Source organism: Bos taurus, chromosome 8 (assembly GCF_002263795.3).
Source record: "Bos taurus isolate L1 Dominette 01449 registration number 42190680 breed Hereford chromosome 8, ARS-UCD2.0, whole genome shotgun sequence".
In the NCBI taxonomy this organism is placed as follows: domain Eukaryota; kingdom Metazoa; phylum Chordata; class Mammalia; order Artiodactyla; family Bovidae; genus Bos; species Bos taurus.
This window is the reverse complement of record NC_037335.1, coordinates 5,760,889-5,785,465: the sequence shown is the minus strand read 5'-3', so window position 1 is coordinate 5,785,465 and position 24,577 is coordinate 5,760,889. Positions and strand designations below refer to the sequence as shown.

Below are 24,577 nucleotides of genomic sequence, written 5' to 3'. Positions count from 1 at the left end.
CAGAATCACTTGATTAAAGAATGATATCAAGAACTCAAGTTAACTGAGTTAGGTTAGGTCCTAACTGAGTTAGGTCCATAAAATGACCTAACTTTTCCTACATAAATGAAATGCCATCTAATATTAAAATATCATACTTAAAATTTTCTTATAAGACTTGAAACTGATTTACTGAAATGTACTTGTAGTTATTTTATGATATAATTTTGTGATCATCCATTGTTAGTGGATGAAATAGAAGTATGAATATATGAAAGTAGTTTCTATCTGATTTTGGGTTACTGCTGTTGCATTAGCAACAAATAGGTAAGTATATTTCTTTTTTTTTTTTTAACCTGTAAACACAAATTTTGCATCTTTTTTTTTTCAGTTGCACTGAGATATAGTTAAATATAGCACTGTTCACATTTAAGGTGCACAGCACAATGAGTTGAAAGAAATAGACAGTTGACCCTTGAACAACACATATTTGAACTGCATGGGTACACTTACCTGCAAATTTCTTTCACTAAATACATACTATAGCACTATATCATCTATGATTGGCTGAATTCTCAGATGTTGAACTACAGGTATGGAGGACTGACTGTAAAGTTATTCACAGATTTTTGGTTGCACAGAAGGTCAGTACCCCTTATTGCTGTATTGTTCAAGGGTCAACTGTATTATGAAATGATTACAATAATAAGTGCAGTTAACACAAATCACCTCACATGGTCAAAAAATTGTTTTTCCTTGTGATAACTTTAGGATATATTATCTCAGAAACTTTCAAATATATCACACACAGTGTTAGTTATGGTTATCATGTTGTACACTGTATGCTAAGTATATTTCTACTGAGCCATAATCATAATACTACCTTGCACATACATATAATTTGATATTATTCCATGCATTTTTTCAAATGGAGTGGCATTTTATTACAAACAGCCCTCATTTTCCTAATTAGTTTATCCATATTTTCCCACCTTAATAATTCCAAGTCCTGTGGATCATATTTTGATTACACGTAACATTAGTACAGAAGGCAGCATCACATTATCACCTTAAGTGATTTTTCCAACAAGAGTAAAGTTGAGTAGCTCAACATTTCACCTTTCCCTATAAAACCTAGAAAGGTATTTATTTGCTTCCCTAGAAAATTTTAAACTTCTGTTTCTTATCAGTAGACTTAAACATTATGCCCATTCCCACCCATAACAGAGAAATGAATTTTTTGGTATGATTGTAATGTTTCCAAGTCACCCAGTCTTTGCTTTTCTTTATCAATAAACGATAGCATCATGTCAATGACAAATGGGGAAAAGTAGAAGAATTGATTACCTTCTTAATCTTTGTTGCTCCTGTGGCAAGTCTTCCCACTCATTCTCATTGTACTTTGTTCACCTAAAAAGAACAGTTATGTCTGAAATCCTGGAAATCACTGTCCATTTTTAGCCCAGCAAAGACTAACATGTATCTTAATTTCCAGCTGGATTTAATTCATGTTCTACTCTTTTTCAGAGATGTCTTCTTTGGACCAAAGATCTCTTTCGTGATTCCTTGCAACAATCACTGAACATCTTCATGTATTCCAGACAAACCGCCCATAATTCCCCGCAAACAGCGCTATAATAGTGTAACTGTATTTCTGGTTTCTGTGCAGTGCAATAAAGCACAGATTCTATAAATTCTTACTTGTCTAAGCAAACTTGTGTTAAATAAGTAGTAATAAAAATTCAATTTAATTTTTCTCTGTGGACATTGTTTAAAATTTTTCACTAGAAAATTTTCATCTATAAGGTATTTAATATGCTTGATAAAAGAATTCTGTTTTCTAGATGCAGAGCCATAACTGTGGATCAAAGATGAAGAATACTTTCACTTCTTCATTAACAGTTATTGACCATGTACACTTAATGGAAAGAACCAGAGATAAATTGAGGTTCTTGGAAGGGAAACTAGAAATTTTCTAATAATAGTAAGAGGGGAAAAGGGAGCCAATATATGAATAAATATTATGCATGCCAAATACTTTAAGTGTATTTGCATTTTGCTCTTTTAAAAACAACAAAATTGTCAAGATAAATATTCTTAAATCAATCTTTCAGATGCTAACTCAAGTTTAAGATATTTGCTAAAAAATCAAGACAGACTTTGAATAGAGTTCCAGCTCCAAAATACTCACATAGCTGTATCCTTAAAACTATGCAGCATACCCCTGACATGTCCTTTTTTGGGGGTAATAACAAAACATATATTAAAAGAAATGGATGTTGGATGAGAATTAAAAAGTCACACAAATTTTAAAGGTAAATAAAACAGATTCTTTCAAAGATATTTTCTGGTTGTTAGAGGCAGTATTGGACTATGCTCCATACCTTAGGAGTGTTCACTGACTGGTGGCCAGCAGAAGTAATTTCAGAAAGTCCTTCATGTTATAAAAATGTATTAAATACTTGCTCAGTGCCAGTTATTTGGGCGTGTTAACAATTTGGGAATGTAGTAATGAATAAGATGGGCTTCTCCTCTTGGAACTTGTATTCTACCAAAACAGTAATCATAACAAATATTTATAAATGTGAAGCCTGCTGCTCCAAAGAAGAAGTCTAGGATGCTTTATAAAGTATTGCTGTGGGGAAACATTTGAGAAGCATAACACTTGTAGTAAAACTAGGAGATAACCATTTTGTGTATCAAAGTGACATTATTTCATTGAAATACATCCTTTGGGGTCCCTGATCTGTTTCTGAAGACCACATCCAGAACAGTATCTGGTATTTATTCAGTGTTCAATAGGTGCTACTGGGCTGAACAAAATAATTTTGAGGTAGTCAGAATTCAGTTTCTCTTAAAAGTTACAAAAGCATAAGTCAGAACATGTTTTCAAATAGTATGACCTCTGCAAAAACACATGAAGTGGAATTGTTTAAAAAACTAAAGTTTATTCTTTAATCAACATAGCATATGATTTGATTGAGCTTTTTCTCCTTCACTGAAGTGAAGTATTAAAGTCAAACTAACTCATTAACAGAAATCTTACATCCTTACTGGAACAGTGCATAGAATAGGTAAACAAAGAAAATTATCAGTACATCTGTTACATTTTCTACTCAGTATAGACTCTCTAAGGAAGACAAAAAAAGCAATTCAGCAATGGCATTTTATTAAGTATCCCGTTAATGCTGCAATCAAACCCTGATGAGAAAAACAGTATTTGAAAAAAGGCTGAATATTTAATACATGGAATTTTATAGATAATTATGATGATTTTCATCATATTCTTTCCTTTCTGGAAATAACTTGTAATATCCAATTATATTACATTCTTTTAGAAACAAATGCATTATATTGTTTTTGTAATGAAAAAAAGCACACATTGTAATATTTTATAATAAAAAACAAAGCACACATTGTTTCTTATAAATTAGCAAATAAATGTAAAAACATGAATGTTCACACAACTTATGCAACAGTTTCTAACTTGGTCAACATGTTTTTAAAAGCAAATATTTCATCCAATTATTTAATGAATAGATATTTTTTTCAATAGCTTTTAGCTACAAGATGACTAACCTTTTATTGAAAATGTACTAACACCATCTTTCAACTGAATGAGGTATGTACTACTATCATCATCCCTACTCTGTGGACAAAAAGGCTTAGAGATTAAGTGGTTTATCCAGAATTACATTATCAGAGCAGTAGAGCCAGGTTTTGAATATGGCCAGTCTTCCTTCAGAACTCAAGTCTTAACCTCTGCTTTACTTAATAGCATCATCTAATCTATTTCCTTTTCAGGAAAGCAAACTTACTTGTATGAGACAAACAAGACTGTACATTTCATATAGTTTATATATGCTAAATGCTTACTGAATAACAATAACAATTTATCTTTGACTTTCTATATTTTTGTTCTTACTATAAATTCCATGGTGCTGAGCACAAAGTTGATGGTTGTTGGTAATACTTACTAATATCTCATCTCTTCTTGATGAAATTTTTCTTTTCCTCATTATAATGATAGGGACGCTTTGCTTTTTTTGTTTGCTGGGATTAAGTACTAATCCTAGAGGATTATTAAAGATTGGAAGCAACATGGAGAAATAAAACAATGAGCAACAATTCTCAAAGGGAGAGAAGGACAGGTAAGAACATTCACAGATTATTCTGCAACTTTAACTTCCTTATAATTGCTCATAGATACACAGGAATTATTTTAATAATAAATTGTTTTAGCAAAGTATTATGGCAGGTGCTTCTAAAATGTAAATAATCTGTCAGTAAACACTATGGGCTTTAAAATAATTTTCACAAAAGGAAAAAAATTATCAAATTCATATATTTCTAAATCATATTGCATTAACAGCCTATACCTAAATTTTTTTCTCAAAGAATTAAAAAGAATCTGATATTTTGAAAGTATAGTAAATTGACATTGAATTAGCTCCCTCAATTTACTTCTATAAAATGATATCACCAAAATGTTCTCATTTTTGTACAGTGGTATAACTGGAAAGCGATGCATGGCACACATGTAGCCAATATACTCTCAGAATTTTACAAATAAAGACCTATAGTAAATTTTAAATGAAAAAAGTATATGTGATCTATGTTTCTAGAGTCTTAGAAGTCAAAATATAAGTCTGTTGGGTATTATGGATATAAAACTGACTTGATGTCCACTTTATACATTAAAGGGGATGTACATACAACACACATGCACACAAACATGATATACATGCACGTAAACACACGATAATCCAGCAGCAACTACTATGATTATGATTTGAGGACGATAGTTGACTATGTAGACTATAAATGTAACTGGGACATGACACATACAGTAAAGTTTAGAGTATCAGCCTTTAGCTACAGATAAATATAAGCAATTTTATGATCTCAAAAAAATGAATTCTATAGTAAATAGTACACACACTTGAAAAAATACGTATACATATATAAGACATTTCTTGACACTTTTAAACTAACGTCAGATAAATGAATAAGCAATAACATGACAAAAATTTATTTTTGAACCACTATCACTTGTCTAGATCATAATCTAAATTTTGCTATCAAAGCTATGCAAATCCATGTAAACAGCAGTAAAGACAGCTGGTCTGGCCATACTAATATCAAACAATATAGATTTTAAGTTAAAAAAATTGTACAAGAGACATTTTGTAAACAAAGGATCAAGCTACAATAAGATTTAAAAATTATAAATATATACACATCAAACAACAGAGCCAGAAAATATATGAAGGAAACTAACAGAAGTTAAAGGAGAAAAAGACAGTTCTACAATAGTAGTTGGAGACCTCAATTCCTTACTTTAAATAATGGAAAGACATCTAGACAGAAAATTAAAAAGGAAATAGGGGATTTGAACAATACTCTAAACCAACTAAACCTAACAGACATATACAAAACACTTCACCCAATGATAACAGAATATACATTCTACTCAAGTGCACATGGAAGATTCTTCAGGATAGACTGAAGCATCTTTATGTTAGCACATAAAACATTTTTCTGTAAATTAAAAAAATTGAAATCATACAAACTATCTTCTCGAACCATAATGGGATGAAGCTAGAAATCAATAACAGAAGAAAAACAGGAAAATCAACAAATATGTGGAAATCAACAAATGCATCCTTAACAACAGTGAGTCAAAGAAGAAAAAGATAGGAAAATTAGAAAATAATTTAAGCATGAATGAAAATAAAAGTAAAACATACCAAAACATAGCAAAAGAGGACCTCAGTGGGAAATTTATAGCTGCAAACATATATATTAATAAAGAAGAAAGATCTCAAATCAACTGAATTTTGCACTTTAACACTAGAAAAAGAAGAGCACACTTAATCTAAAACCAGTGGAAGAAAGAAAATAAAAAAATTAGAGCAGATATAAATGAAATAGAAAATGTAAAAACAATAATCAACAACCTCAAATAAAAAATAAACAAAATTGATAAATCCTAGCAACACTACTGAAAAAAAGGAGAGAGAAAGCACATATAACTAAAATTACAAACAAAAGCAGGGGCATTACACTTCTTACAGAATACCCTCTAAATTTCATTTTCTGAGAATTTCCTCTCACATCATTTTCTCAGAGCTCTCTCATACTCTCTTTCAAGCACAATTCCACTCACCCACCTTCTCTCAGAAACCCTTCTCAAATTCCTTCTCTCAGGAATCTTCAAAATCTTTTCCTTGCCTTCAGATTCCATCAGAAATCTTCTTTGTCTAAGAATTCCCTCAGAAATCAGATTTTTTTTAACTTCAGAATTATCTCAGGAATCTTCTTTCCCTCAGAATTCCCCAAAGAAATCTTATTTCCATCAGAAATCTCCTTCTTTCCCTCAGAAATCTCCTGCTTTCCCACAGAATTCCTGAAGAAATGTCTATCTCTGAGAATTCCCTCAGAAATCTGTTCCTTAATCTCAGAATTATCTCAGAAATATACAGAATTTTCTGCAAAATTCCCTGAGAAAACACCTTTCCCTGAGAAATATCTAACTTTCTCTCAGGTATTTCCTACTTTCTCTCAGGTATCGCTGTCTTTTCTTCAGAATAACTTAAGAAATCTCCCACTTTCACATAGAAACCCCACAGAAATAACCTCCATTCCCACAAAAAAAGCCTCAGAAATCTCCTTACCCTCAGAAATCATACAAAAATCCCTCATGACCTCCTTATTTAGGTCATTTTAACTCAGAACCTCTTAATTTCTCATAGATTTTTACCTTAGAAGCAGTAGTTTGTGTCAGGTTTTTGAGAAACCTTCTATCAGATTGAGTTCAGAAGTCTCTAGATTCTGTCAGATTTTACCTCAGAACCCTCTGGTTTTGTTATATATTACCTCACACCCCTCTCACATGGGACAGAATTCACCTCAGAGTATAGTATGTTCTCTCATGATTTGCCTCAGAACCCTCTACTTTCTGTCAGATTTTACCTCAGAACACTCTAGGATCTGTCAGATTTTACCTCAGAAACCTCTAGTTTCTGTCAAAATTTACCTAAGAACCCTCCAGTATCTGTTACATTTTACCTCAGAACCCTGTGGCTTCTGATAGATTTTACCTAGAACCATATGGTTTCTGTCAGATTTTAGCACAGAACCTTCTAGTTTCTGGCAGATTTTAACTCAGAACGTCCTAGGTTCTGTCAGATTATACCTCAGAATCCTCAAGCTTCTGTAAGACTTACTTCAGAACGTCCTAGGTTCTGTCACATATTACCTGAGAACCCTAAGGTTCTGTCAGATTTTACCTCAGAATCTTCTAGTTTCTGTCAGGTATTACCTGAGAATGTCCTAAGTTCTATTGGATTTTACTCAAAACGTCCTAGGCTTGTCAGATTTTACCTCAGAACATTCTAGGTTATGTCAGATTTTTACCTGAGAACCCTTTCGGTTCTGTCAGTTTACCTCAGAATGTCCTAGGTTCTGTTAGAGTTTACCTCATATCCCTCTAGGTTCTGTCACAGTTTACTTCAGAACCCTCTAGGTTCTGTCAGATTTTACCTCAGAACCCTCTAGGTTCTGTCAGATTTTACCTCAGAACCCTTTAGGTTCTGTCAGATTTTACATCAGAACCATCAGATTTTATGTCAGAAACCTTTCAGTTCAGTTCAATCGCTCAGTTGTGTCTGACTCTTTGTGACCCCATGGACTGTAGCATGCCAGGTTTCCCTGCCCATCACCAACTCCCAGAGTTTACTCAAACTCATGTTCATTGAGTAGGTGATGCCATCAAACCATCTCATCCTCTATAATCCCCTTTTCCTCCTGCCTTCAATCTTTCCCAGCATCAGGGTCTTTTCAAATGAGTCAGTTCTTCACATTAGGTGGCTAAAGTACTGGAGTTTCAGTTTCAGCATCAGTACTTCCTATGAATATTCAGGACTGATATATTTTCGGATGGACTAGTTGGATCTCCTTGCAGTCCAAGGGACTCTCAAGAGTCTTCTCCAACACCACAGTTCAAAAGCATCAATTCTTTGGCAGTCCAACTCTCACATCCATACATGACTACTAGAAACATCATAGCTTTGACTAGACAGACCTTTGTTGGCAAAGTAATGTCTCTGCTTTTTAATATGCTGTCTAGGTTGGTCATGCCCACTCCAGTGTTCTTGCCTGGAGAATCCCACGGACAGAGGAGCCTAGTGGGCTGCCGTCTATGGGGTCGCACAGAGTCGGACATGACTGAAGCGACTTAGCAGCAGCAGCAGCAGGTTGGTCATAACTTTTCTTCCAAGGAACAAGCGTCTTTTAATTTCATGGCTGCAGTCACCATGTGCAGTCATTTGGGAGCTCCCAAAAATAAAGTCTGCCACTGTTTCCACTGTTTCCCCATCTATTTGCCACGAAGTGATGGGACCAGATGCCATGATCCTAGTTTTCTGAATGTGGAGTTTTAAGCCAACTTTTTCACTCTCCTCTTTCACTTTCATCAAGAGGCTCTTTAGTAGTTCTTCGATCTCTGCCATAAGGGTGGTATCATCTGGATATCTGAGGTTATTGATATTTCTCCCGGCAATTATGATTCCAGCTTGTGCTTTGTCCAGCCCAGCATTTCTCATGATGTACTCTGCATATAAGTTAAATAAGCAGGGTGACATTATACAGCCTTGACTACTCCTTTCCCAATTTAGAACCAGTCTGTTGTTCCATGTCCAGTTCTAACTGTTGCTTCCTGACCTGCATACAGATTTCTCAAGAGGCAGGTCAGGTGGTCTGATATTCCCATCTCTTTTAGAATTTTCCATAGTTTATTGTGATCCACACAGTCAAAGGCCTGGTCATAGTCAATAAATCAGAAATAGATGTTTTTCTGGAACTCTTGTTTTTTCGATGATCCAACCTCTTGGTTCTATCTTATTCTACCACAAAACTCTATAGGTTCTGTCAGATTTTCCTCAGTACTCTTTGGGTTCTATCTGATTTTACCTCAGAAGCATCAAGTTTCTGTCAGATTTTACCTCAGCAGACTCTAGTTTCTGTCAGATTTTATCTCAGAATGTCCTACGTTTGTCAGATTTTACTCAAAACATCCTAAGCTTGTCAGATTTTACCTCAGAACGTCCTAGCTTCTGTCATGTTTTACCTTTGAACCCTTTTTTTCCTTGAGAAATCTCCTTCAGTCCCTCAGAAATCTTCTTTCCTGCACAATTTCCTCAGAAATCTCCTTTTCTTTAGAATTCCCTCATTATTTCCTTCTTTCCCTCAGAAATCTGCTTATTTCCTTCAAAATTCCCTCAGAAATCTTCTTTCACTGAGAAATCTCCTTCTTTCCCTCAGAATTTCCTTAGAAATCTTCTTTGCCTCAGCACGGGGTGGCGGGGTGGGGTGGGGGGAGGAAGCAAGGGCATTATTAGCAACCTTACAGAAAGTAAAAGTAGTGTAAGTGAACAGTAAGAACAAATGTATGATAACAAATTGTCTAATCTAGATGAAATGGACAAATTCCTAGAAACACAAAATTACCAAAGCTGACTCAAGAACAAAGAGAAAACCCCATCTACCTTATAATAAGTAAAGGGGTTCTATCAATAATAAAAAATTTTCCATCAAAGAAATGTCCTGGACCAGATGGTCCTAGTGAATTCAATCAAACTTTTAAAGATCAATTAATGTCAATCATATTTAAATTTTTCCAAAAAACAGAAGAGGCAACATTTTCTAACACATTCTATGAGGCTAGCATTATCCTAATAGTAAAGTGAGATAAAAACAGTAGAAGAAACTACAAACCTATGATATCTATATTCATATCCCTTATGAATACAGATGCAAAAAGTCTTGAACAAAATGGTGACAAACCAAACCCAACAACATAATGTAAGTATTATATACCAAGTGATATTTCCCCCAGAAATGATAGGGTGATTCAACAAAAGAAAATAATTCAATGCAATACATTACATTAATAAAACAAAGGAAGAAAGTACATGATTACTTCAATATATATAGAAGAAACCATTTGTCAGAATTCAATACCCTTTCATGATAAAAACAAGGAAACTAAGAATAGAAGGAAACTTTCCTTATAAAACAAAGAACATTTATGGTATACCCACAATTAACATTATACTCATTGGTAAAAGACTGAAAACTGTCTTCATAAGGAAAAGAACAAGACACAGATGCCTACTTTCATCATTCCTATTCAATATTGTACTATAAATCCTAGCCAGAGCAATTTTGCAAGAAAAATAAATAACAGGCATCAAATTAAAAAGAAGTAAAATTATCTCTACTTAAAGATAACATGATTTTGTACATAGAAAATCTCATAAAATCCACTAAAATACTACTAGAGCTCATAAATGAATTCAGGACAATTGCAGGGTCAACACACACTATCAGTTTTCTATACACAAGTAATGAATAATGCAAAATAAGATATTGAGAAAACATTTCCACTTATAATTTCATCAAAAGAATAAAATATCATGAATAAATTTAACCAAGGGGGTAAAAGACTTGCCCACTGGAAACTAGAAAACATTACAGAACAAAATTAAAGAAGACCTAAATAGATGGGGAAACAGTGGAAACAGTGTCAGACTTTATTTTTTGGGGCTCCAAAATCACTGCAGATGGTGACTGCAGCCATGAAATTAAAAGATGCTTGCTCCTGAGAAGAAAAGCTATGACAAACCTAGACAGCATGTTAAAAAGCAGAGATATTACTTTGCCAACAAAGGTCCGTCTAGTCAAGGCTATGGTTTTTCCAGTGGTCATGTATGAATGTGAGAGTTGGACTGTGAAGAAAGCTGAGTGCTGAAGAATTGATGCTTTTGAACTGTGGTGTTGGAGAAGACTCTTGTGAGTCCCTTGGACTGCAAGGAGATCCAACCAGTCCATTCTAAAGGAGATCAGTCCTGGGTGTTCATTGGAAGGACTGATGTTGAAGTTGAAACTCCAATACTTTGGCCACCTCATATGAAGAGTTGACTCATTGGAAAAGACCCTGATGCTGGGAGGGATTTTGGGCAGGAGGAGAAGGGGACGACAGAGGATGAGATGGCTGGATGGCATCACCAACTCGATGGACATGAGTTTGGGTAAACTCCGGGAGTTGGTGATGGGCAGGGAGGCCTGGCGTGCTGTGATTCATGGGGTCACAAGGAATCAGACAAGACTGAGTGACTGAACTGAACTGAAAATTAATGGAAAGACATTCCGTATTCATGGATTGAAATACTTAAAATTTTTAAGATGGCAATTATCAAGTGATCTACAGAGACAGTACAATCCTCATCAAAAGTCTATGGTCTTTTTGGGGGGGCAGAAATAGAAAAACTAGTCTTCTAATTCATATGTAACTGCAAGGGTCTCCAAGTATCCTAAACCATATTGAAAAAACTGGAGAAGGGAATGGCAAACCACTTCAATAGTCTTGCCTTGAGAAACCCTTGAGCAGTATGAATAGCCAAAAAGATGCGACACCAGAAGATGAGTCACTGAGGTCAGTAGGTGTCCAATATGCTACTGGGAAAGAGCAGAGAAAGAGCTCCAGAAAGAATGAAGAGGCTGGGCCAAAGTGGAAACTATAGTCCATTGTGGATGTGCCTGATGCTGAAAGTAAAGTCTGATGTTGTAAAGATCAATACTGCATAGGAACCAAGAATGTTAGGTCCATGAGTCAAGGTAAACTGGACTAGGAATTGGTGTACTAAAAATGAATGGGAATGGACAAATTCAATTCAGATGACCATTATATCTACTACTGTGTGCATGAAAGAAATGGAGTAGCTCTCAAAGTCAACAAGAGTCCGAAATTCACTACTTTGGGTGAAATCTCAAAAACGACACAATGATCTCGGTTCATTTCCAGGCAAATCATTCAACATCAGAGTAATCCAAGTCTATGCCCCAACCACTAATGCCAAGGAAGCTGAAGTCGAACGGTTCTATAAAGGCCTATAAAACCTTCTAGAACTAACACCAAAAAAAAGATGTCCTTTTCATTAGAGAGGATTGGAATGCAATAGTAGGAAGTCAAGAAATACCTAGAGTAACAGGCACGTTTAGCCTTGGAGTACAAAATGGAGGGCAAAGGCGAACAGTATTTTGCCAAAATGCTCTGGTCATAGCAAACACTCTCTTCCAACAACACAAGAGAAGACTCTACACATGGATATTAACAAATGGTCAATACCAAAGTCAAATTGATTATATTCTTTGCAGCTGAAGATGGAGGCCCTCTATACAGTCAGCTAAAATAAGACCTGGAGCAGACTGTGGCTCAGATCATGAACTTCTTATTGAAAAATTCAGATTTAAATTGAAGGAAGGGAAAACCACTAGACTATTCAGGTATAATGTAAATCAAATCTCTTATAATTATACAACAGAGGTGATGAATAGATTCAAAAGATCAGATCTGACAGACAGAGTGCCTGAAGGACTATTGACAGAGGTTCTTAACACTGTACAGGAGGCAGTGACCAAAACCTTCCCCAAGAAAAAGAAATGCAAGAATGCCAAGTGATTGTCTGAGGAGGCCTTACAAATAGCTGAGAAAGGAAGAGAAGTGAAAGGCAAAGGAGAAAGGGAGAGATATACCCAACTGAATGCAGAGTTCTGGAGAATAGCAAGGAGAGATAAGAAAGCCTTCTTAAGTGAACAATGCAAAGAAATAGAGGAAAACCACAGGATGGGAAAGACTAGATATCTCTTCAAGAAAATTGGAGATACCAAGGAAATGTCTCATGCAAAGATGGGCACAATAAAGGACAGATACAGCAAGGATCTAACAGAAGCAGAAGATATTAAGAAGAGGTGGCAAGAATACACAGAAGAACTATACAAAAAAGATCTTAATGACCCACATAACCATGATGGTGTGGTCATTCACCTAGAGCCAGACATCCTGGAGTGTGAAGTCAAGTGGGCCTTAGGAAGCATTACTACAAACAAACCTAGTGGAGGTGATGGAATCCAGCTGAGCTATTTCAAATCCTAAAAGAGGATGCTACGAAAGTGCTGTACTCAATATCCCAGCATATTTGGAAAACTTAGCAGTGAGCACAAGACTGGAAAATGTCAGCTTTCATTTCATTGCCAAAAAAAGGCAATGCCAAAGAATGTTCAAACTTCCACACAAATTGTGCTCATTTCACAAGTTAGCAAAGTAATTCTCAAAATACTTTAAGCTAGGTTTCAACAGTACGTGAACTGAGAACTTCCAGAAGTACGAGTTGGATTTAGAAAAGGCAGCAGAACCAGAGATCAAACTGCCAACATCTATTGAATCATAGAAAAATCAAGAGAATTCCAGAAAAACATCTACTTCTGCTTCCTTGACTACACTAAAGCCTTTGATTGTGTGGATCACAACAAACTGGAACATTCTTAAAGAGATAGGAATACCAAACCACCTTACCTGTCTCCTGAGAAACCTGTATGCAGGACAAGAGGAAACAGAACGAGACATCGAACAACAGACTGGTTCAAAACTGGGAAAGGAGTACATCAATGCTGTATATAGTCACCTTATTTAACTGCCATTTAGAGAACATTCTGTGAAATACTGGGCTGGATGAATCACAAGCTGGAATCAAGTCTACCGGGAAAAATACCAACAACCTCGGATATGCAGATCATACTACTCTAATGGCAGAAAGCAAAGAGGAAAGAGCCTCTTGATGAAGGCGAAAGAGGAGAGTGAAAAAGCTGGCTTAAAACTCAACATTCAAAAAACTAAGATCATGGCATCCAGTCCCATCACTTCATGGCAAATAGATGGGGAAAAGTGCAAACTGTGTCAGATTTTATTTTCTTGGGCTCCAAAATCACTGCAGATGATGACCGCAGCCATGAAATCAAAAGATTCTTGCTCCTTGGAAGAAAAGCTATGACAAACGTAGACAGCATATTAAAAAGCAGACACATCACTTTGCTGACAAAGGTCTGTATAGTCAAAGCTATAGTTTTTCCAGCAGTCATGTACTCATGTGAGAGTTGGACCATAAAGAATTGATCCTTTTGAACTGTGGTGCTGGAGAAGACCCTTGAGAATCTGTTAAGACTTCAAGGAGATCAAACCAGTCAATCCAAAAAGGAAATAAACCCTGAATATTCATTGGAAAGACTGATGGTGAAGCTGATGCTCCAATGCTTTGGCCACCTGATGCAAAGAGCCAACTCATTGGAAAAGACCCTGATGCTGGGAAAGATTGAGGGCAAGAGGAGAAGGGGATGACAGAGGTTGAGATGGTTGGATGGTATCACTGACTCAATGGACATGAGTTTGAGCAGACTCCAGGAGACAGTGAAAGACAGAGGAGCCTGACTGCAGTTTGTGGGGCTGCAAAGAGTCAGACAAGACTTGTGACTGAATGTAGTGAAAAAAAAAATTAGAGGACTCACATTTCCTGATTTCAAAACTTACTACACAGTTACAATAGTAAAAAAAAAAAAAAAAAAAATAGTACTGGCCTAATAGAAATACAGCCTAAAACAGAATTGAAAATATAGAAATAAACCCAAATATCTACGCAAATTGAGTTTCGACAAGGGTGCCAAGACCATTCAGTGGAGAAGAACAGTCTCTTCAACCAACAGTGCTGCAAAACTGGATAACCTCATTCAAAACAATGAAGCTGGAACTCTACCTCACTCCATATATACATAAATTGACTCAAAATGGGTCAACAACCTACATTTAAGAGCCAAAATTATAAAATTCCTAGAAAAAAAATAGGGGCTTATCTTTACAACCTTGGATTTGGCAATAGATTCTTAGTCTTGACACCAAAAGTATGAGAAAACAAAAGAAAAAAATTTAATTATACTAAATAAAAATTTAAAACTTTTTTGCATCAAAGAACATTATCAAAAATGTGAAAAGGCAATCTACAGAATGGGAGAAAATATTTGTAAATCATGTATCACATATAGAGTTAATACCTAGAATAAAGAATTCCTACAACTGAACAACAAAAACAAACAACCCAATTTAAAAATGAATAAAGGAATTGAAAAAAATACAAATCAAAACCACAATGCTATCACTTAACACCCATTGCTGCTGCTGCTACTAAGTCGCTTCAGTCATGTCCGACTCTGTGCGACCCCATAGACAGCAGCCCACCAGGCTCCCCCGTCCCTGGGATTCTCCAGGCAAGAACACTGGAGTGGGTTGCCATTTCCTTCTCCAATGCATGAAAGTGGAAAGTGAAAGTGAAGTTGCTCAGTCATGTCTGACTCTTAGCAACCCCATGGACTGCAGCCCACCAGGCTCCTCCGTTCATGGGATTTTCCGGGCAACAGTACTGGAGTGGGGTGCCATTGCCTTCTCCCTAACACCCAGTAGGACAGCTTTAATTAAAAAAAAAAAAAAAAAAGGAAATACAGGCATTAGCAATTTCGAGAAATAGTTGTTAATACAGCCACTATGGAAAAGTTTGGAGGTTCCTCAAAATGTTACAGCATTACCATGTGACTAGGCAACTCCACTCCTAGACATATACCCAAGAGAAATAAAGACATGCCCACGCAGAAACTCGTACACAAATGTTTATAGTAGCATTAGTTGTAATAGCCAAAGGTGGAAATCAAAATGTCTAAATGTTCATTAATGGATGACTGGAAAAACAAATTGTCACACACACATACACACACACATTGGAATGTCATTCAGCCATAAAAAGGAGCAAAGTACTAATATATGCTGCATTTTGGATAAACCTTGAAAACATCTTAAGTAAAAGAAAAATCCACACAAAAGGACATGTGTTATATGATTCCTTTTACATGATATACCATAACAGGCAAATCCATAGATACAAAAAGATTAAAGGTTATCAGGGGATGGGAAGAGGTGGAATTGGGAGTAATTACTTGTGGGTGTTTCTATGGGGTGATGAAAACATTTTAAATTAGAGCTGGTGGTTGCACAACGTTGTGAATACACTTTGTTGATATTTTCAGTTGCTAAATCACATCCCACTCTGCAACTCCATGGACTGCAGCACACCAGGCTTCCCTGTCCTTCACTATCTCCTGGAGTTTGCTCAAATTCATGTCCATAGAGTTGGTGATATTATTGAACCATCTCATCCTCTGCCGCCCTCTTCCCCTTTGGCCTTCAATCTGTTCCAGCATAGGGGTCTTTCCAATGAGTTCATTCTTTGCATCAGGTGGCCAAAATATTAGAGCTTCAGCATCAGTCCTTCCAATGACTATCCAGGGTTGATTTCCTTGAGGATTGACTGGTTTGATCTGCTTGCAGTCCAACAGACTCTCAAGAGTCTTCTCCAACACCACAATCCAAAAGAACCAATTCTTCAGCACTCAGCCTTCTTTATAGTTCAACTTTCACATGCATATATGGCTACTGGAAAAACCATAGCTTTGACTATACTGATCTTTGTCAGCAAAGTGATGTCTTTGCTTTTTAATATGCTGTCTAGGTTTGACATACCTTTCCTTCCAAGGAGCAGCATTTTGTCAGAACTCTCTGCTATGACCCATCTATCTTGGGTGATCCTACATGGAATGGCTTATAGCTTCATTAAGTTACACAAGTCCCTTCATCACAAGGCTTTGACCCTTGAAGATGTGAATAAACTAAATACTACCAAACTGTATAAAGTGATTAATTGTATATCATGTACATTTCAACTAAAAAAAAACTTTATTTAGAAATAATAGAGCTTACTTTCTTAAAGAAATACATTTCAGACATTAATTTTTAGCCTTTACCTAAATAATTCCGTGAAGGGTAGTTACCAATTTCTTGAGCTCCTGCCACACATTCTACCCCAACAGCAGTCAAATTTTGATTCTTTTCCTGATGTTCTAACATTTAACGTAATCCGTATCCTTTCAGAGATATGAGTTTCCATTTACTTTTTCTTGTTCAGATACAGATAAGTACAATAAAGATTTCCATAGAACTCATAATTTTAAAAACTCAGTGAGAATTAAAATTTCTATGTAAAAGTTTTACTTTGCAGCTTCTTGAGTCTCTTGTCTTTGAGGGGGAGGCTCTTAAATTCTGTTTTTCATGTTTTAAATTGCTCTAACAAAATTTAATGTCATTGGATAAATCAACACTCAACTCTCATTATTTCACTTTCTTATACAGCTACATTTTATGCAAGTAATTGTATGAAATTAAGATTGAGAGGCAAAGGTTATATTCATAAACATGGATTTTAATGTCAACAAATAGCTTCAAGCTTTTTTCATCAGAAGAGGTAAAAATACTTAAGAGAAAACTGACAGAGAATAAAATATAAAAGAAGGTAAAACAGAAATCAAGTCAGAGCTATATATGGTCAAAATTTCAAGCTTATTTCATAAAATTTAAGCCTACAGTCAAGTTTCTACTGAAAAAGAAAATTTTTATAGATTTAGGCAAAAATATACAACATAGAAGTAATACTTTTTTCAAACAAACCACCACATTTTGTAGCTGTGTGGTTGGTTCATCTTCATACAGCCAAGAAAAAACTTCTCATGGAGATTTCTGGAGTACTAGAAACAAGTGGTTTCTATATACTAATTATTACAGCCTCTGGCTCATCAATAAAATTGCAAGTAAATCTTTACATGGCCTAAACACCAGTATGGTGTTACTGTTCACCACATTTTCTAGCTGTCAGTACACACAGAACACTTAGAAATACACAGACTCACCTTCTGTGGAGCTAAGATGTTCTTTAAACTTATCCACATAGTGGTTCCCAAGCAGGGGTGATTTTGTCCCCCCAGAGCCATTTGACAATGTCTAGGGATATTTTCAGTTATTACCTTTAGAGCTCTACTGCATTAGTATGTGGACTCCAGTGACGCCACCAAACCTTTTAAAACACACAGGACAGCCTCCCACAGTAAAGAATCATCAGGACCAAATGTTGACTTTGAGACGTCCTGAGCTGCATTAATGGGCTCATGCATTTGCATCCTAAAATCTGCACTACATGCTTTGTTCTGATGTCACAAGCTATACATTTGATTTGTAACTGTAAGCCTTTGGCTAAATACTACAATCTCATGAAAAGAAGAGGTAAAAATATTTAAGAGAAAACTAACAGAGAATGAAATATAAAACTAAATAAAACAGAAATCAAGTCAGAGCTATGTATGACCAAAATTTAAAGATCTTGATAAATTCTCGATCTCTCCAACTTATGAGTTTTAATTTGCATTGTAAACAGTACAGAACATGACTGAAAATTAAGGGGCAGTTCAGAGGTTCTTTGTATATCTGTGCCATGTAAATACTTTTTCACTAAAACAAAATTTAAAGAAATGACAAACTATTTAATTCTACATTCAGATTTCAACTTTCAGCACTGCATTTACCTTTGCTGACACATTAACTCTTCTTTGGAAGGAAGTAGGCATCAAACTATTTGTTCTTCCTGCTATTTCGAACTTGTTAGTACTAAAAAGCACTTAAAAAATAATACTATTTAGGATATCCTTAATTCCAAATCAGATTGCCCCAGAGAGAGCAAATGGATGACATCTATTACTTTTGTTAGTTTCTCAGAACTAAAAAAAGGGAAAAAAGATAATAAAGTGATCTTCAAATTTAAACTTCAATTAATACTGGTCCCTAAAAGTCAGTTTAAAATAAAAATCAAGTTCCACAAAATAAATACACTGAAGCAACTATAATAGTAATAACCTTTATTTAAAATATTTTTTAATCTAGGAAAGCTCATTGTACATGAGCTTCCAACTAATTAGAGTCAAAACAAAGAAAATAAAACCAGAGAAAATCCTCTGTAGAAAAAATACAGAAGGAACATTTCTACACGTGAAAAAGCAGTAAGCAGTCTTAACATCTGAACATCCAAGTTTTAATTCCATCTCTCCTAGTGAACACTACTGTCAACCTTGAGATCTGACTTGTTCTTGTCATTCTTCACTGAGTAGATGAAATATGTTAAGGTGTCTTTTTCATTCACTGGAATAGACCTAAAGTGGCAACCAACTATCTATAAAGAAACAAAATTGAGGAAATTAAATTATAGATATTAATAGATTTTAAAAACTAGGTAAAAAAAAACACTGTCATCAAAAGAAAATGTGTGGTAAGAGCTATTTCCTTTCAAAAATAAATTGTATTTAACAAAACACCAACAGGACAAAAGGCATATAAGCATAAGACGTTATGAACAAGAGATAGTGTAATTTCAAAAGACCCCTTAGCCCGCTCAATTAAGTATATATTAATCAGAATGTGCACTGCACTTTATTTTAAATTTTATAGCTGAGACATAGATCAAGAATTAAATACTTTTACTTGTAAACTTCAAATATCAATGAAATAAAACAGAATGTTAAGAGTCCACATGCATCATATAATGGTTTATGGTTTTTCTTATGGAAAAAGAACCACCATTAAGTCAGAAAAGTTTTGGTACAATAGAAACAAACCAAGAATTATCTTACAAATATGTTTGCCACGACTTAACATTCATTCATTCATTGGAAATATTCTTTGTTAAGATTCCCTGAAAGTTTTTCTGTATAAAAATTATGGATGAGAAATGAGAAGGGAAAGGATGTCCACTGAAGAATGTTTATCTGCCTTCTTGCCTTTTCATTCTGCTAGTGTAACACATGCACTGCAACTACCAGTAGAAGTATATTAGACTAAACCGGGGCACTGAAATGCGTATTTAGATTCTAGAAGATAAAACTTCTTAAAGAAAAAGGTAAGAGACTTACGGAGGCTGGTCACTCAACTCTGGAATTGTTTATAAATATCTGCATTTCTGACTAAGTTATAACACTCATACTATTTGGATTTCTCATTTCTAAATAAGAAAACAGATCTTTAAAAGAAGATCAGATTATCAAAAACATCAGGTTTGATTTCTGCATTTAAAAAAATGTACATTTAAATATAACATTTAAAATAACCAGTTCTTAGGTTGTCATTTGTCCCAAAATAAAAGCACTTTCACTATGTATCTGTTTATATATCAACATATTAATAATTTATCATGGCAGGAAATATGTTTATGTTATATTAATGTACTATACAACTTGAAAAGGACTTGACCTTTTAAATCAAATTTAAAGAAAAATTAGATTGTTGTTGTCTAAACAAGAAGGAAAGAAGAAATTCTGGCTAAAGCTTTAATGTTAAAAAGCATTCTGCTAAAGAAGTGTACCTTCTATTCACCTATGTTATTCAATATGGACATTTTATAAAATGTTAGTTCTCTAAATTCAAGCTGAAGAATATAAGAAAACTGATTTACATATTTATTTATAGTCTGTCAAGTAGGTTAAGCATTTTTATTTTAAACATGATAGGAGTATAAACATATAGATCTATAGATATCTTAATATGACACACACATTTCTTGGCTCTATTATTTCCTGAGAAGACAAGCACTCAACTTTTCAAAATTCACTGAAGGACTGCAAGTCCTATATTCAAGAACCTATAAGTAAAAGCTTGGATCAAAGTCTTTGCGTTTTCTAGTCATAAAAACAGGGATGCTTCACGTAAAACAAACTAACATCAACAAGAACAAGTTCTGAAATAGTTAAATCAGCAAGTTACAGGAATACTGTTCAGAGGTTTATCTGTAAAATCTATTCCAACAAAAACTTCAAGAAAATTCTAACAAAGACATCAAAGCTTATTAATTTATTATTATGCCTCAATTAGGTGCTCAGTAAGTGTTTACTGAGTAAAATAAAATTTTAAAAGAAACAGGTTTCTAGAGAGAGAATAAAAAAAACCTTTTACTTACTATTTCTGAAAATCAGTATTAGAAGATGCTTAGAAAACTGCATATAATCTACTGACTAATCATTATATAAAGGACTTTCCTAAGTGGTAGACAAACATTTCTAGACAACTAGATTCTTCCACAATAGATTTTATTAACTGTGATTTTTCTAACTAAAATGTATTGTTATATATACTAAATTAACATCATTAGCATTTAATGACTTTTTTTGTATTAAAGGTTAAATAGTTTAAAACTTATATATACCTCAACAAGCTGTGCTTTATTAAGTCCCGGTCTGGTTGGAAGTTTGAAGTGTCTTTTGTATCTCCTAAGTGTATTCACCTGTAATTGATATAAATCAACCTAGAAAAAATTAATGTATATGAGTTAGTTCATATCATTTGCTAATGACTAATATTTGCTATAAAAAACATTTCAACTTCAACACAGTGAAAATTTAATTCCACTATTTTAAAAGGCTTTTAAATAATAAAACTAAAAATGCATTAAATGCTTCAATATTTTGAGGATGATTATTAAAGACTGGGGACTATAAGAGTTGTCAATTGAGTAGGGAGGTTCAAGAGGAAGGGGACATATGTACACCTATGGCTGATTCATGTTGAAGTTTGACAGGAAACAACAAAATTCTGTAATTATCCTTCAATTAAAAAATAAGTAAATTTTTTAAAAAGTAAAAAAAAATTTATCAATTGAAGCCATAACAAGTCAAACTGCATAACTGCATGTTAACTGGCTATATTTAATTTTGCTTTCATTTTTAGAGTTTTCAAATGCTTCAAGTATTTTTAGAATTTGTTTGTATTTTTTAAATAAAACTTTCAGAAGTTTTACATTTAACTTACAAAGCTTTCACCTACCTCCGGAGTATCAATATCTTGAACAGGCGAATCGCCTCCATCATCATCACTCCCTTTTCTCTTTCTTCTGTTTCGCACACTCTGAATTAAGTTTTTATGATAATCACAAATGTAAAGATGTCTTGCCTGAAACAGAAAAGTTTCACAGACAACTTATGATTACAGGAAAATGTGTCTATGTATTAGTAAAATACATAGTTACGGTGAATTATTAAAAATATAAACATTAGTAACAGGCCATTATTAAGACAACGAACGTTTCTTGCTACTCTTAAGTCCTGAACCCAGTTAAAACATATCATGTCTAGCAATATTGTTAAAGAGGACTGGGGGGTGGGGTGGGGAGAAGTGCCAGTAATGGAAGGGAGAGAAGCAGAGAATGAGAAATTCCTACGCTCTGGATTCTGTCATCAAATTGCAGCGATGGTGAACTAGATTAGTTCAGCTTTGCCGGTTTTTTTAAACAAGGGAAAAAAGATGCTGGCCACAATTTTGCTATTTGATAGTATTTTCTTTACTTAAAAGAGCATTTAAAAATATTAATACCATAGTGAATGCTTCCTAATCTAACTTAATACTCAAATTATAATCCAGACACAAAACCATCCACTTTTGACAAATAATTGATTTCACATCCTTACTAAATTCAAATTTGAATTATGAACTTTCCTGAGTATTAAATAAAAGCATTTATGTATAATACGTTTTTCCAACCAAAACAGTGTTAAATGATTCAAGTATACCTGGAAAGTTTCTCAAGAACAGAACTGATGAACTAACTGAATAGGCAGAAAGTATCCCACATAAAGTTCTCAAAAACGTTAATTACATAGTTCTGAGAGCTGTACGGCAGCCTCTGAAATACTGGGTTTTATACATCAGCAGTTACTTCTTAAAAAAAAAAATTGAGGAGTGAGCTAACAGGCTTTCACATTAAACTTTGAGCTAAAGTGCAAGTTAAGAAGATGCAGGACGTGTGATGGTTCTCACATCTTGTGATTTATTACCGCTCCCCAGGGCTCGGAAAAGTGGAAACGGTCGTTTCTAAAAACCTCCTAGATGGTCAGAGGAACAGACCTGCGAAAGGACGAAGAAAGAAACCCTGATGGCTGCCAAACGGAGGGCTGCTAACCCGCAGCGGCTGCCCGCTCCCCAAGTCTTGAGCAGCTGCCCTAGATGATGACACGGCCGCGCGGCTCGCAGCCGGGGGTCCCCCACCCCGCACCCGCGGGACCCGAGACAGGGTCCTAGTCGCCCGCAGCGTCCGGTCCTGGCTGAACTCCACTCCTGGACCGGGGAAGCTACCCGCTCGGGCAGCAAAACAAAGAAGGTGCCTCGGTTCCAGAAGGAGCCGTGGGTTGCAGAACAGCTACTCTGGGTTCTCGGCGCGGCCGCCCCCTTTGTTTCACCACCGACCCCCTCAGAGGAGGAGTGGGGGCCCTAAGGGGTGGGGGCGCGGGAGCGGGTCCGGGGGGCGCGAGACTGTTTACTGCGGACGGCGGGCCGAGTTGCAGCACTTTGTTGTTTGCTTCCTACTAGGGACCCCGGAACGGGCTCGCGAGGCACCCAGGTCTGGGGCTCCCGCACCCTCACCGACACGCGTCTGCTCCTCTCCCCGAGCGCCCCGGGGGGCGGGCAGAGCAGATTCGTACCGCCGTCACTTACGCTTTTATCCAACTCGATCTTCACCTTCTTCTGGGAGATGCTCTTCTGGATCCTTTTGCTGAAGCTGGCGTTGCCCGCCGCCCGGCCGCACCGCTCGCCGTCCTCGCGCAGACAGCACAGCTGCCCGGGGCCCGGCCCTGCCGCTCCCGGCGGCCCCGCCGCCGAGACTGCCCCTGCGCCCGGCACCTCGGCCCCGGCGCCAGCCCCAGCCCCGTTCCCGGCTGACGCGGCGGCGGCAGCAGCGGCGACCACGGCGGCCACAGCGGCGGCCGCGTCCCCGCCGCGGCTCATGTCCTCGGGAGTGAAGCCGTTCATGTTCCCGCACTCGCAGCGCCGCGCTGACAGAAGCCTTGCTCTCCGCGCCGCCTGCCTCTCTGGAGATGCAGGGGGTCTCGGCGGTCCCTCGCACCTGCTTGGCGGAGACTATTAACTCTGAGCCAGGGTCCTCCAGACAAGACCACGGGGCCCCGGCCTGCTGCTGTCTGCAGGCACAGGGTCAGTGGACGGGGCGTGGGATCGGGAACTGGAATCTGGCGTCGCCTGGAGCTGGGACGCCGCTCACTGTCACATGGAGACTCTTCAGCAGTTGGACCTCGATACCTCCACCTCCCTTCGGCCCTCGATCTGCGCAAGCGCGTTTCGCCCTTGCCGTTCCGCCCCTTCCATTCTGCCCGCAGGGCACCACGGGAATTGTAGTTCTCTTTTGGGAAGCCAACCTGAGCTCCAGTCTGACATCGAGCTTCATGGTTTAGGGGAACTACTTATCCCAGCATTTATCGCGCGGAGGCGGAGCTGGATTTTTTTTTTTTTTTCTTTCGGTAATACATTGAGAAAACAGGGGCGTGTGGTTGGGAGGTGGGGGTTGTGATGTTTTCTGGCTCTGGTAGCTCCCGGGAAGTTGAGCTGTGTTCAGCTCCTGGATTTTGCAGAGCTGGCACTTTAGACGAAGAGGTCACTTAACTCCTGAAGCGAAGCACAAGAGGCGGGGGTAGGAGGGGAGGGCATGCGAGGGTAGGAAGGGAGGTGATGCGAGAGGAGGGAAGGTGTGGGGGAAAAAAGTTTCGGGCCTTTTTTGTATCTGTGAAAAAGTTTTTGATGTAAATATGTCTTTTGTGGGGCTTCCCAAGTGGCTCAGTGATAAAGAATCCGCCTGCCAAACGCAGGAGACATGGGTTCGACCCTTGGGTGGTGAAGATCCCCTGGAGAAGGAAATGGCAACCCATTCCAGTATTGTTGCCTGGAAAAGCCCATGGACAGAGGAGCCTGGCGGGCTACAGTCCATGGGGTTGCAAGAGTCAGACACGA

At 36.8% G+C, this 24,577-nt stretch overlaps 2 protein-coding genes and 1 long non-coding RNA gene across 6 annotated transcripts in view; 1 reads left to right on the top strand and 2 right to left on the bottom strand.

The window, feature by feature from the left end:
* Positions 1-2,016, top strand: part of SCRG1 (stimulator of chondrogenesis 1) — a 107,570-nt gene extending 105,554 nt beyond the window's left edge. For 3 of the 4 annotated variants that reach the window (XM_024995702.2, XM_024995701.2, XM_059889076.1), the window contains one exon: positions 1,507-1,735. In XM_024995702.2, coding sequence (XP_024851470.1) covers positions 1,507-1,561 — 55 coding nt within the window. In that variant the 3' untranslated portion in view covers positions 1,562-1,735. Of the gene's footprint in view, positions 1-1,506 lie in introns of all 4 variants that reach the window. The other variant, NM_001100370.1, reaches the window with a different exon arrangement.
* LOC132345912 (uncharacterized) overlaps positions 1-10,084 on the bottom strand; it is an 89,423-nt gene extending 79,339 nt beyond the window's left edge. The window contains exons 1-2 of the long non-coding RNA XR_009495495.1: positions 2,364-10,084; positions 1,327-1,389 (exon numbers count right to left, since the gene is read on the bottom strand). This is a non-coding gene — a long non-coding RNA (uncharacterized lncRNA). The remainder of the gene's footprint in view (positions 1-1,326; positions 1,390-2,363) is intronic.
* Positions 10,085-18,640: 8,556 nt separating this feature from the next.
* SAP30 (Sin3A associated protein 30) lies at positions 18,641-23,587 on the bottom strand. Its single transcript, NM_001191124.1, has 4 exons — positions 23,273-23,587; positions 21,608-21,733; positions 20,991-21,089; positions 18,641-18,968 (listed from the first exon to the last, which is right to left on the bottom strand). The coding sequence occupies exons 1-4, from the start codon at positions 23,585-23,587 to the stop codon at positions 18,846-18,848; spliced, it is 663 nt and encodes a 220-aa protein (NP_001178053.1). The 3' UTR covers positions 18,641-18,845.
* Between the last annotated feature and the right edge of the window lie 990 nt (positions 23,588-24,577).